The sequence below is a fragment of the Sceloporus undulatus genome, chromosome 4 (genome assembly GCF_019175285.1).
Source record: "Sceloporus undulatus isolate JIND9_A2432 ecotype Alabama chromosome 4, SceUnd_v1.1, whole genome shotgun sequence".
Taxonomy (NCBI): domain Eukaryota; kingdom Metazoa; phylum Chordata; class Lepidosauria; order Squamata; family Phrynosomatidae; genus Sceloporus; species Sceloporus undulatus.
The window spans coordinates 164,056,927-164,070,716 of record NC_056525.1 but is presented as its reverse complement, the minus strand read 5'-3'; the positions used below and the strand labels follow the sequence as shown (position 1 = coordinate 164,070,716).

General features: G+C 40.8%; 1 protein-coding gene across 1 annotated transcript in view; it reads left to right on the top strand.

Annotated features, from left to right (window-relative positions):
• BCL2 (BCL2 apoptosis regulator) overlaps positions 1-12,641 on the top strand; it is a 164,598-nt gene extending 151,957 nt beyond the window's left edge. The window contains exon 3 of the mRNA XM_042465010.1: positions 5,615-12,641. Coding sequence (XP_042320944.1) covers positions 5,615-5,749 — 135 coding nt within the window. The 3' untranslated portion in view covers positions 5,750-12,641. The remainder of the gene's footprint in view (positions 1-5,614) is intronic.
• Positions 12,642-13,790: the final 1,149 nt, after the last annotated feature.

Here is a 13,790-nt window from a genome sequence, read left to right as displayed (position 1 = left end):
CAACCAGTAGAGACTGTTTGATCTTCACAAACAAGGAGCTATGCTCATGGACTTGGGAGAACTAGGTTCTAGTCTACACTTAGTCATGAAGCCTCAGTGAGTGACCTTGGGCCAGTCCCTCTCTCAGCCTGGACTGCCTCTGAGGATAAAGTGAGAAGGAAGAAGATCATGCCCACCACCAATGACAATGAGGATGGAGCAAATCATAAAAGCCACTGCAGTTGTATCCCAATGAACCGCCACCTTCCAGGCCACAATCTCTTTTTGGCTAAAGATACCACATTTGAATTGGTTCCAAAATAGATGTCCCCTACCTGCATAACACCTCGATCCAGGGCACACTTATTTCAAACTAAACCATACTGAAATCACTGAGAATTAGGATCTTGTGTGCAAAATCCTCCCCCTGCCCCCACCCTTTCAGTGTAGTACCTTCACCTCATATGTTTCTTCCCATGTTCATCCAAGACTGTTTGGAACCCTGAAATGCACACACATGGAAGCAATCCAGAAACAGCAATTGTGGTAAGCATCCCATTTACAGGGATGCCTAGTAATGCCTGGTAGGTACAGCCCTCCATATCCATGGATTCTTTTCTTTTTTTAAATGCAACTACGGCTTGAAAGTTTTCAAATATATATATATATATATATATATATATATATATATATATATATTCCAAAAAGCAAATCTTGATTTTGCAGTTTTATATAAGAGACACCATTTTACTTCCATTGTGTTTAATGTGACTTGAGCATCCATGGATTTTGGAATCCACTGGGAGTCCTGGAATCACACCACAGTGGATACCAAGGGCCCACTGTATAGTTAGAGATCCACTCTTAGTGTTGAACTAGGGCTCCAGGAGACCAAGATTCAATCCCCACTCAGCCATGGAAACCCACAAGTCACACTTTCTTACTCTCAGAGAAAGGCGATGGTAAAACCTCTCTGAACAAATTTTGCCAACCACTGTGATAGGGTCATCTTAGGGTCACCATAATTCAGTAAGAACTTAAAGGCACACAACAGTTGTGAGCACAGTGGTAGTGGTGTTTGGAGCATGACTAACTTACAGGGTGTATAAAACCAATAGACAGAGTGGATTGCCATTTTCATGACAGCTGAGTTGGCTGATTGCCATGTACACCTGACAATCCACTTTGGCTGTCAAAGCTCACTTCTACTGGAAGTAATAATTACACAGTAATTTATAAGGAGACTTATAAATCCTGTACAAAATATCTAAGGCTGTAAGCTTTTCTCAGAAGTAGACCTTCTGGGTAGCTCTTCATAGGAAAATGTGGTGCTCATCTCTTTTATGGACCAGACTTAATTTGATATGGGACACTTGTGTCAGATATATATTAGTTAATGCAACATCAGGAGATAAACAGATGGATGATCTCACGTTATATAAAGCACGTTCGTATATTCTTATATGATTGGAACAGGTAATTGACAATAGTTTGTGCCTGTTTATTTCCTCACCTTTCCTTTTTGGTATGACCAGGACTGGTCCTGACTGTCACCTGGAGTCAGGCAATGTTATCTCTTACTAACAAAAGTATCAAATATTGTTCTTGCAAAACAGTGCATCACCACTTGTCTAAAGATAAGTTTTATTTTTTATTTCACACATATGGAGCATGGTTGTGTTTGTAAGTACTTTACTTTTGAGAATTCTGTATGAGAGTTTGCATGGCTTCAAAAGAGTGTCACCTTCAGAGTCTGGCAATTCAATCATTTTCAGCAGCCTGGCGGTGGCCAAGCATGCAATTGAACTTGTGTTTCGTACTTCTCAGTGAAGACAGGCCACTTGGTCAATTACCTGTGACAGCTATGCTACTGTGTTATGAACCATGCTGAAAACTGTAAAATCAGTTGAAGAAATTGTATTGTTTTGAACTTGAGAAATTCAGTAAGGTTGTAAAGGGAGATTCACAACTACTTGTGAAAATTTATGTAGAGTATGAACCAGCATCCTGCTAGTGACAAATTCAAGCTAAGTCCATTTTATGCTTATGTTGTTGTTGTTGTTATGTCATTGGGGATGTTGGTATTCTCTTCCTCCCTCTGTAATGCCCAAATGCCTGCTCCCAAGATTCACCATTACGCTGTGGTAGCCGTTGCACAGTGCTAGCAGACAGTGGAGGCGGATTGGAGAAGCAGACCAACAGTATTATCTGCTGATACTTCCAGAGGATCCCTGTAGATCTTGGCAGACAATATCCCCACAGCTAGACCCTTCTCTGGTCCCCCCCCCCCCCCGCTCTAACAACAGTATAGACATAGAGAGGCTGTCATAGAGCAACAGCAAGTCCTCAGGGTGGTGAGACGAGAACCAAAGCATAGTACAGCATGTGAAACTCTTACTCTAGAGTCAAACATATAGGATCTGGGCCCATTACTGTTAAATATTTTCTAGGGGTCACCAACCGAGAAGACATTTGAAATTCTGGAAGAATGTTATGCGTGCTCCAAAAATGGCTGCCCTGACTGCTGTGAGGGACATGAACAGTCACAAAAACACGCATTTCATAGAAGTCAAATTGCTAAGGCTAAGAGTTTAAAAACTTGTCCAAGAAACTGACTTCAAAGCAGAAGTGGGATCTGAGCTCCAAAATACAAAATCCCTCATTTGCATCCAGTTTATGCTTCAATTGAATACCCATTTCCCAGAACTTTCTCTAGATTTCTCATTTTTTTCCCTATTGAAGGCCAAGGATCTTAGGTTTTGGTTCACTGTGGGTACCAAGAAACTTTAGGCCAAAAACTTGGATATGGCTGATCTTCAACCCTACCTTTCCAAAGGCTTTGCTTGCTGGAGGAGGGTGACTGGAAGTTATAGCCTAAAAAATTAACTTTTCCAAGCTCTCCACATTGGAGTTCATTTGACTTCATGTCTTGGGTTTTTTGCACCTTCCCCTCCTCTCTTCCAGCTCTCTGTTGGTTTATTACATGAAATAGGTCTGGGTGTTTGTTTAAATCGGGTTTCAAACTTAAACAAATAGTGACAGGCTGTTCAAACAAGCTTCGGAAATAAGTCTAATCAGGATGTTTGAGAAAGCACCAAAGAGGAAAGAAGGGACCCATAAAATAGTTACTTAGAATGTATGGGGCAGCAGCCATAAGGTAGACATTGATGTTATTGTTGTCAATAAGAAGAGGGATTTCCTGCTGTGCATTTCCTGCTGATGTTTCTTATCCTTTGCTATAACTCAGACCTTTAATATTGTCATCATGGTAACTTCAGTCCCTCTTCAGCCCTGCACACCTTCATGCTCGGCATGACCAACCAGCTACCTGTGAAATTAATATGGTTGGGACTTGCTAAAATCTGGCTAAAATGGCACTGGCTCACTGACTTCTGTGGTTGTAGGCATCTGTGTACATCAGCCGCCACTTCCATTTCCTCTGTGTTTTTAATTTGCTGTTATTAGCAGTGCAGTATTATTTTCCTTTGCCTTTGCCATTAGCTATTCTGCTTTCCCTTTTTTAATCAAGCTTTTCCACTTCCCACCCAGAGCAAAGCACTAACTGAAAATATCAAGGGAAAAAGAAAGCCTATAGCAAAGGTAACTGAGTTCTGCAAGATATATCTTGTACACTACATTTGTGCTATACAAATCTTTGTACCTACCACAACAAAAGAACCTAGAAAGGAAACATCTTTTGAACTACAGCTTTCAGAATCCCGGTGACCAAAAGTGATGCTGGCTGAGGAATAGCGTCATTACACAAAAGTAAACGTTCCAAGCTCTGCGTGATAAACCCAATGCAACACAGGGGCCGTCTCCAGAGTAACACTAGGAGAGAGGAAGAGATATTTTAAAGATGTGTTTGCCCTTCATAAATTGTTTATGTTTTATCTTTTTTATATAATCTTTTAAATTTTCATTTTATTCATGTTGCTGTAACTAATTAATTGACTTTTAGATTACCTGTTCTGTTTCATGGCGTGGACGTTCACCTGTTCTCTGAGAATTTACCTGTTCTTACTCTCTTTTCCAGTTAATACACACCAAACCCTGATTTGTGCATTTGAGTTTAGAGCATTATTAATGGAAACATTAATGAATTAGGTTAGAATAGATGTCCCAATTAAGCAAAAGGTTACGTCTTTTCAAGGTGCACCTAGTTCTGATTACCAGGGTTTAAGCTGATAGGATTCTGATTAATGCGTGCATTTTGTTTTAAAAGCCATCTTTAGGACAAGGACATTTCATTCCTTGTTTGTGTGAAAAAGATAGAAATTCAAGCAGCAGGATATAAACCAGACAACTTAGCTTTTGGGGTTTTTTTTGTGGAGTTTGTCCTGCTTCTTGGTGGAAGTGTCTAGCTCTACAAGATTTGAACTCCATAGTGTAAGAAGCATGATGCGCCATCTTGTGTCAGTTGTTAAACATGCCAATAAGAATAATGACTGCATCAAGAATCAGTCAATTGATGCCTGCTATGTATTAATTTTCTACGTATGATATTACTAGATAGAGAGAGTAGTTTGACAGGGTGGTTGGGGTTTTTCTAGAAGCTTCAAGTGTTTGTTGTGACTAGTGACAAGAACCACTAGTCAAAATAAAGATGAAAATTTTCCCCTAGCCACTGTCATCCTTCATGTTGATTACCTTGCCACCGAGGCTCCAAACTCTTGCAACAGTTATTTGCAAGGCTCTTGGGTTTATAGGAAGCTAAACTGTTGGCAGGTGGAGCCCTAACCTTCACTGCAGAAATAATGCAGTTTGACATCGCTTTAACTGCCATGACTCGGTACTATGGAATCCCGGCATTTGTAGATTTGTTTAGCCTTCTTTGTCAGGGAGCTTTGGTGCCACAACAAACTACAAATCCCAGGAATCCATAGCACTGAGCCACGGCTGATAAAGCCATGTCAAACTGCATTATTTCTGCAGTGCAGCTGAAGCCACAGTTACTGACTTCAGTCTTTTGACATGAACTTCACCTTTGACAAGCACTGAGTGGAGATAATTCAGGTCTTGGCATCTCAGTAATTACAACAAAAACAGAATGGTTCTTCTGGGAGAAGACGTGACTGGTAAGGCAGTCCAGACAACTTTGGCAGCCCAGGATAACACCAGGAAAAAGAGTAATTTGGGAAAGTGAAGGACTGGCAAAGGCCATTATTAAGGGGTGTAATATATTCCATAGAGAGCTTTCACATGCGATGATTGAAAGTCCAGGAAGCAAATGAGGGGAGGGGGGTACTACTAGGAGTCAGGAAACGTTGCTCCTTCAAATATTTTAGCCTTCAGTTCCCAGAAGCCTCAGCCAGTATAGCCATTGATAAGAGATGAACGGAGTTGCCATCCAGACCATTTTGAAGACCAAAAGTTCCACATCTTTGATTTAGGGAGATCACAATACTATCCCTCACAACCTATTAAAATCATCCTGGTCTAGTAGTCTGGAATTTTGCCTGAAGATGATTCCAATGGATTGGGAAGAATAGTATTGTGATTTTGAGGGTTGGCAAGTCCATTGGCAAGGCATCCAGTAGAGATACTGTGGGATGACGCAGTATGGTTAATGCTTTTAACATGATCTGTTCTCTGTTTCTGATCTTCTCTCTGACTTTTTCTTTTCCCACCTCAGGATGCCTTTGTGGAGCTCTACAGCGACAACGTGAGGCCTTTGTTCGATTTTTCATGGCTGCCTCTGAAGACGATCCTGAGCCTGGCGGTTGTGGGTGCATGCATCACTCTTGGAGCTTATCTGGGGCATAAGTGACTTCTACCAGCTTGTGATGAACTGGCGAAAAAGTCTCTAAGTCTCTCTCTTTTTTTAAGGAACTGAAAAATGGGGAGCTGGGAGAAGAAAATAATATCTGGTAATCTCCCCCCCCCCTTCCTCCGCTGCCCTTGTAGCATAATGCTATTATTTTATTATTTTATGAGCCAAGTATCTTTCTCTTTAAATATTAAATCAGCTATTACTGCCAAAGGGTATATTCATTTATTTTTTACAATGCAGAAGAATTATTTATTAAAGATATTTTACATTTAACCTGCTATTTTCCTGAAATTCTGCAAACTGAACAACCATAGTAACATTATCGTAATGAACTTTTGAGGAGACTCCAAAGATCTTCAGCATCCTAGCAAATATTATATTCAACAAACTTATTTTATCACAGTAGATTTCAGAACGAGCCGCACCCAAACATATGCGTCTTATTCTTACAAAAGACAATTAATGAGCTGCTAACCCCAATGTGGATTTTCCAGATTGTTTATTAACTCTGCCTGTGGAAGGGGTATCCTGAAACGCAGCAAACATGAAATTCAAGCAACTGCAACCTTTAGGATATTATGATTCAACATGGTACCTAACCTATATGAGAAGCTGATGGGACATCAGGCCAGTAATAGTCTATATAGCAAGTGCCCATCCCCTCTCCCCACCATGCCAATAACTGTATTTTAGAAGGCTCCCCAACAGGACCACAGCCGGAAATAAGGGTTTCTACAACCTGTGAATCATCATGTTTTAAGCTATGGTGTGCCATCATACACCAGACTAGGTCCTCATTTGGAGGGAGCCATTTTGTGTATCCTCAAGCTAAATGCCTGGCATGAAGTAACTAGGCATTACAAGACATGGCTGCTACAATGTATTCTTCTACCATAACTTTGTATGGTAACAACAACCATCAGGAAACCATAAGTGCCTGTGCCTGCCTCGCAAGATCTGCCTCCTAGGAGCCCCAGCATAATTTTATCCACCACTGATCCCAGCTTTAGATGCTGGATACTTCTCGGGGAGCCTTGAAAGCAATTTGCTTTGCTTTCTTAATAATGTCTCGGAGTCAAAAGAAAGATTTGAGATTCATTTGGCAAGAAAAGACTGATCAGCTGAGAGAGATTAGCTATGACTTTCCCTCTGCATTGGAATAAATGCCAACTTTAAATTCTCCCACCCTACTTGAATATTTCAGAAGAAGAAACTGGCAAAACCACTTCTGAGTATACCTTGCCTAAGAAAACCCTATAAAATTCACCATAAGCCGACTGGTGACTTGAGGACACATAATACACACAATTGGACCTTTATAGTCCTCAGAAATACTTCATCCTGGTTCTTGCATAAGGGCATCTTCAAAAGGAAAGAAGATAAAGAAGCCATCCGGTGCCTCAGTCTGGAGAGACTCACAAACACCTGGCTCGCTGAGGTGCATATTGTCATTTGCATGGAAACCTTGGAATGGCAGGGGAGTAGGGTGTTCTTACTCAGAAATCACTCTAAACAAGATAAACACAACATACTTAAGACAGCTGTTCTGATAATACATATTGTTGTTATGTGATCCTAAGCTGGTATGGGAGGAGAAGTTGCTTAAGGGCAGAACCTGCACTCAATATCTCCACTGTTGGGCACCTGCCAAGGCTCACATCCCAGTGGAGGCCCACTGGGAACTTCCACTCTTGCCCCCTAGCCCTGCTGTTCCTCCTTGCTCTTATTGCACGTTCACCTGCCCTCCCAACTATGTAAGAAACAATAAGGAGAAATTGTATCAGCGTCAATTTCCCTTGATCCTAACCTTCTGGGCTATGGTAAAAACTGGGCTCAAAGGGTGAGGACAAACAAATGGGGCAGCAGTGACAGTGGCAGGGATGGAGCCCCACCTGGAGGCATAAGGTCACATTGCTCAAAGGTATCCCCTATCTGCAAATGTTCATCCCTTAGGATGCAGTGGATTTTTTTCATTGCTAACATTCAAGTTAGCTATGCATTCATTTAAACCACTTGAGGGAGATTTAGCTCCTAAAGCAAAAATTGGGTTATTTCTTCCAGTCATGTATTCAAAGATGACCATCACTTCTGTGAAGATTATTGTGAGATTGAGTCCAATGGCCCATTAGCCCAGTTAATAACAACCATAGTGGCCCATTGATTCAGTAGTGCATATATGTGCTGAAAGAAGCCCATGTGGACAGCTGGTACTTTTGCACATGCTGAGAGCTTTTCCACATTTTGTTTCTAGCATTTGCCCTTTGACATTAAATAGGACTGTGCACTGGACACTCTCCGCTAGCTCCAGCCTCAATTACTAGTTTTTGGGAATTTTTAGGATAGAAGCTGCAGTGAGGGGGGGGGGATCCAGAAAAAAATCTCAGCAGATGAAAAATGCCAACTCACACTCTCTTCTATGGCTCCCAGCCAGTGAGTTTAGGAGCAATGTGATTAAAGCAGCAGCTTTGTAAATTTATGGAAGGGATACAAGTCCAGAAGAAACAAAGGTCTGATTTAGATGCAGTAGATGTGCTTGACATCTATGAATATCCTTCTTATTCTTTGTAAAAGTGTTTTCTCTCAAATGGGTTTTCATTACTTTGTTTATAAAACTGTAAAGAAATAGAATTTATGGAATAATATTGATTTAGTGATTAAACGTCAAAAGTCTGGACTGAAGTTATAACAGACATGTACTTAAGATGATGTAGCAAAAAAAACTTGCAGAAATGTGGGTTCAACAGCTCTTAAGTGGAATATCTTATTTTGTGACATTATATGCAAAGAAAGGCCCCAGGGAATGTAATATATTCATAGCTAAGGCTGTGGTTTATATCATGTTTTCAAAGCTGGATATATATAAATAGATATATAGATAGATATAGGCAGAATCCATCAGGAGGCTGCTCTTGTTCAGCGTGTGTTTCATTGGCACATATGCAGGAGAATTTGCCAGTGGATTATGTTCATTGTGTTTTATACATCTCAAGAATTGCTGTAGCCACTTTACAGTTATAACACTTGGGTCCAACATTTCAGGAATGACCATGAAGTGAAGCTCTTAACATTTCACACCAGAAAGAAATATATATTCACTCCCTATTTTAACTGAGGTTTCTAGATGCTAAGCAATGTCTGTTTCAATGTCTGTTTAGCTTTTCTAAAGCTAAAAAGTTTCTTTTTACATCTGAAAATTATACAGCTGTGCACAGAGCAAGCTCAAAAATCGAGGCACATCCCAACTCCTACAAGAGTCAACTGCATTTAAATAAGCCTAACATCTACTGAATTGTCTAGAGAATTAATATGTGTAGTAACAATAGCTGACATTCTATTGGTGAATTATGATGGTGTAAGTCAGATTTATAGCATCACAGCTTAATTTTTTGGTCATTGTAAAATGACCACCCCACACCACCCCTAAAAAAAACACATCTTATAAGCAGTGTGGCCCCTCCAGAACAGCCATTTCTGTGTTTTCAGAGAGTGGTGGGATGCATGAGGAGGAATTCAACTATTTTTCTGTACCCAGAGGAACAGCAGCATCCTCCCACAATTTTTGCAGACGCCTGTTGCTGTTTGTCCACCTCATCTACTGCTCTCAAGTAACAAGGAAATGGTGGTGAGCTTTGGGAGGGAGGCTAGCATTGGGAGACATGCCTACTGATAGTCAGCTGTGTGATACATGGACGTCTCCTGATGGAGGATCTCAGCCAATGTGTTACTTTTCCAACTCTCTACTATGGGTTCAATTAAGAAGGCTTGTACAGGTAATGCCTTAAAGGGCGTACTTTTGCATTGCACAAAGAACCTTCTGTACATCACAGAAGCTCCAGCTCTCAGTGATTGGCATCTTTGTTGAGTGCCAATGGCCTTATCAAGCTATGATTCACATCTCTGCTTGTCACTTAATTTCTCATCGTCATTTAGTTACTCATTACTTAATGACACTCAGCCTGGTTTGGTGCTGAGTTCAGCATAACTTAATTAAAGCTTGGGAAATTGCCTTTTGGGCTACAACTCCCACAGGCACATATCCACTGGCCATGTTAGCCAAGGGATTCTCTGAGATGTGTTTAAAAAAAGAAAATTAACTTTCCATACTCTGAACTCAGTGGGCTTCAGAATCCCCAAATGCATATAACCAAGCGGGCAATCTAATTGTAAACCATCTCATCTTTAAATTTCTCTCTTTAGGTTGGCATTTGGGTAATATGATACATACACACAAGTCATGATGGTCAGCAAGAAATCACCAGGCATCTTGTTTAATTCAGTCTCTCATGCAAACGTATCCTAGGATGCTGTCCTGGAGTTCCAAGAGAATGGACAAGAATGATTTGGCAATATTCAGTACTGTACCATGTACTACATCTGTTCAAAAGTGTCACAGCAGGGCATAGGTGAGACAGGGATGTGAGCTGCAGGGACAAGCTCACTCCTCTCTATTCTTACCCTGAACTGCTGTATTCCTTCAGGTATCTCTAGTATCTGGGATAAGACTGATATGAGCCACATGGGGAAGCCCACTGCGGGAGAAAGGCAGGATATAAATCTTGGAAATAAATGAAATAAAAGCCAAAGACAGACTTGGTTCTTTTGAACAATGCTTAGAAATGTTACTCTTTGAAATGCCTCTCTAGGTCCATGGCCAATTCACATGCTGGCTGGGAGATTTTGGGAGCTGTAGTCCAGGAAAGGCCTTTTTCCTTGCACAACTCAGATTTTGAACTAACAAACAAAACAGGCAACCTGATTGTAGGAGCCGTTTCGAATAGAATGGCAGAAACAAAGTAAAGTAGCTCTAACACATAAGGAGAAGAGCAATATGATGTTGCTGTCTTCTTCTCCTCCTCTGTGTGACACTGTTTTCTTTTCTGCCCCCATTTCAGTACAGAAGGTTGCAAGATTCAACTTTTGGATAAAGAATAATAGTCATAAGAAAACATGGCAGTGGGTTCAAGCCCTACATTTCACACTGTCTTCAATTTCCAAATGATAAATTGCAAATTGTCTATCATGGATTGTGGACCTCAGATAATCTCACTAAAGAATTGTTCATTTTTAACAAAAGGTTTACAGTGAAACTTTTAAAAAATGATAAAAAGAATTGTAAAATGCCTGTGCTGCTACACAACCAAGATTATTTGAACAAAGTTTATTTTGTTGTTACCACTCAATTCCAATATTTTTCAAAGCTGCTTTGAACATCATTTGAAGTACTCATAATATAGGCAGTTAGGGAGATGCTGCCAATGGATGCTTTCTTGGGTTGTGTCTACTGGGTTTCTCAGCGTCTTAAACAACTGTATGCCAGAGATCCAGATGGCTTTTGATAGTTTGAGTTTTAAAGAGACCCATCAGTGATGGTCTGTCCTCCACTTTCTTCTTTGCTGCAGAATTGTACAGTATTGTGACTGCACTCACTATAAAGGACAGTTGATATTGCTAATATCCATAGAAAACATATTTAGAAGGCATGAATGTATATAAAAGCTTGAAGCTGCTCTCCTCCTTAGCTTTTTCACCATGACTTGACAGTGTTTTCTCCTCCCCCTCCCCCAGGTCAACAAATGTGGTTTAGGATGAAAAAAGAAGGACTTGGAAAACACAAACTTTACTATTCCAAATCATCTGTTCAGCACTTTCATCCTGCATTGTTCTTTACAATTTCCATCATTATTCCCCTGACAGCTTCCTTATGAAATAAGCCAATATTTTGTAGCTGGGAATAAAGGCTCAAGCAGCAACCCCTTTACACCAGGTCCTATGAAACTCTAGATGTTTTTCAACTTCTGTTCCTATTAGCCTTGCCAACAGTGAGTGGAATCATGGAAGCAGAAGTTCATCAACTCATGTTCCCCGTTCTTGCTATATGCACATACCTGGATGTCGCTGTATTCAGTGGCATGTCCAAGTTGTGCAGTGCTTAGCATTGTCTTGATGGCAACTTTTCCAAGTCCACATAACGGATTCATCACATAGGTAGAAAATGAGGCAGTGTGGTGCATCAGGCCTTGGGAGCCACAAATATGGCCCTAAGGCCTACATGTGGCCTGCAGGCTGGGCTTTCCACACTCCTGATATACAGGGACCAGCATTGGCTAACTTACTGAATTTAAAGTATCTGTTTATCTGATGGAAGTTAGCAGTTTCATTCATGTACCTCTTTCAGCCACATTCTTTTAGCCCTGGAAACCTGTCTACTGGTGTTTTTTAAAACTGAAATGTAATAGACATGACCCATTCATGATTCATATGCAATGCTATCATCCCCACCAGAGCACAACCTGTGTGCACCTGCCTTGCCATCCATGCATGAGCATGCATAATGCAACATCATGGTGAGATGGGCATTCTGTATGTGTCTCCCCTACTCCCATTTGACCTTTCCTCCCTGTGCTTTGTGGATAAATGCTACTTAGTGCTGAGAAGAAGGCTAAGGAAAGAGAGGGAAGCCACACACAAATAAGTTCCCATTCCCCATGAGTGCCCCAGGAATGGACAGTATGTATGGCCATTCCAAATTGAACTGCACTATTAGCTTTGCTGGTTCAGGCTGATGGCAGTTGCAGTCCAATATAGAGAAGGCCGTAAGCTGCCATTCCCAGTAAGGAGGGAGACACTGTACCTATAGAATGGATTGCAGCCTTCTTTTTATTCTGTTTGAATTTTATTTAACACAGCAGCATTGTAATACGCAGGTCTGAGTTTTATTTCAGTGTTTTGGATGCTGTGTGTAATTTTTAAAAAATAGTTTGCCTGTTTACTATCATTTATTAAAATAAGTACATTGTTTTGTTTTGAAATTGTCATAAATCATGCTGCCACTAAGCATTCCAGATAATTTTGTGAGAAAAATAAAATAAAGCACACTATGAAAAATTGGGATTTTGGTTTATTCTTGCTTATCCAGAATCTTGCCAGTTTGAGTCTGAGTACTAGTGAGTCAAATTAACTTGGATCACTGCCTAATAAGTACAGTGACCCCTGGTATCTTCTGAGGTTTGGTGGCAGGACCCTCAATGAACACCAAATGCATGGAGGCTCAAGTCCCATTAAATACAATGAAATAGTAAAATGGCATCCCTTATATAAAATGGCAAAATCAAAGTTTGATTTTTGAAATTTGTATATTTTTTTTGAATATCTTCAAGCTGTGGATGGTGAAACCCATAGGCATAGAGGGCTGTCTGTAGAATAAGCCTCAGAAATCAATTTCAGCTTGGTCACATTATTAACACTGTGGTTTCTGAGAACGTGTGGAAAATAAATTGTATGTTAGATATCACACACTATATGGATGGCATCCTGTTAGGAATATAGGCACTCATACATTTCCCCTTACCTCTATATAGTTTGGTAGTCCCTTTCTCCTCAATACCTAAAGTCCACCCCCCAAAAAAAACTTACTGTACTTACTGTGAGGCCCCTTACACAGCTGTATCATGTCTCTTGGGGAGCTGTCAGGATAATAGTAGAGTGGCTGTGTCCCCCTCACCAGACATAAAATGATGACATCTGCAAAGAGGTTTGCCAGAGTCCTCCCAAAGGGTGTGTGAGAGGAGTTCTTCCCTTTGGCTTCTGCTGCAGAGCTGGTGACTGTAAAAGGAGGACCTAGGAACAACAGCATGGATTGGCTGAAATCCAGCATCCCCTCCATGTAGCATAAATGTCTGCATATAGAGCTATACTATGCCAGCAGTATGCAGCCCCAATGAAAAATAAAAACATTGTACAACACATGTCAGTGACTAGGTGCCGTTGTACAATGTGCAACTGCAACCTGCAGTTGGCAGCCACAATTCACAAAGTGAAACCACAGTGCACAACATTGCTGCATGTGCAACTCTGCTTCCACCATTGCAAGCAGAATATATCTTCTGTGCCAAGGTGGATAGATCATCCCACATGCGTAGCATGACTTACATATGCATGCTAACGGCTCCAGTCATTGCTTGTTATCCACAGCCATTCCCTGATGCCACCAACAGAGCCAAGGCCTAACAGCTTGGAAAAACCACAGATGTCACCCAGT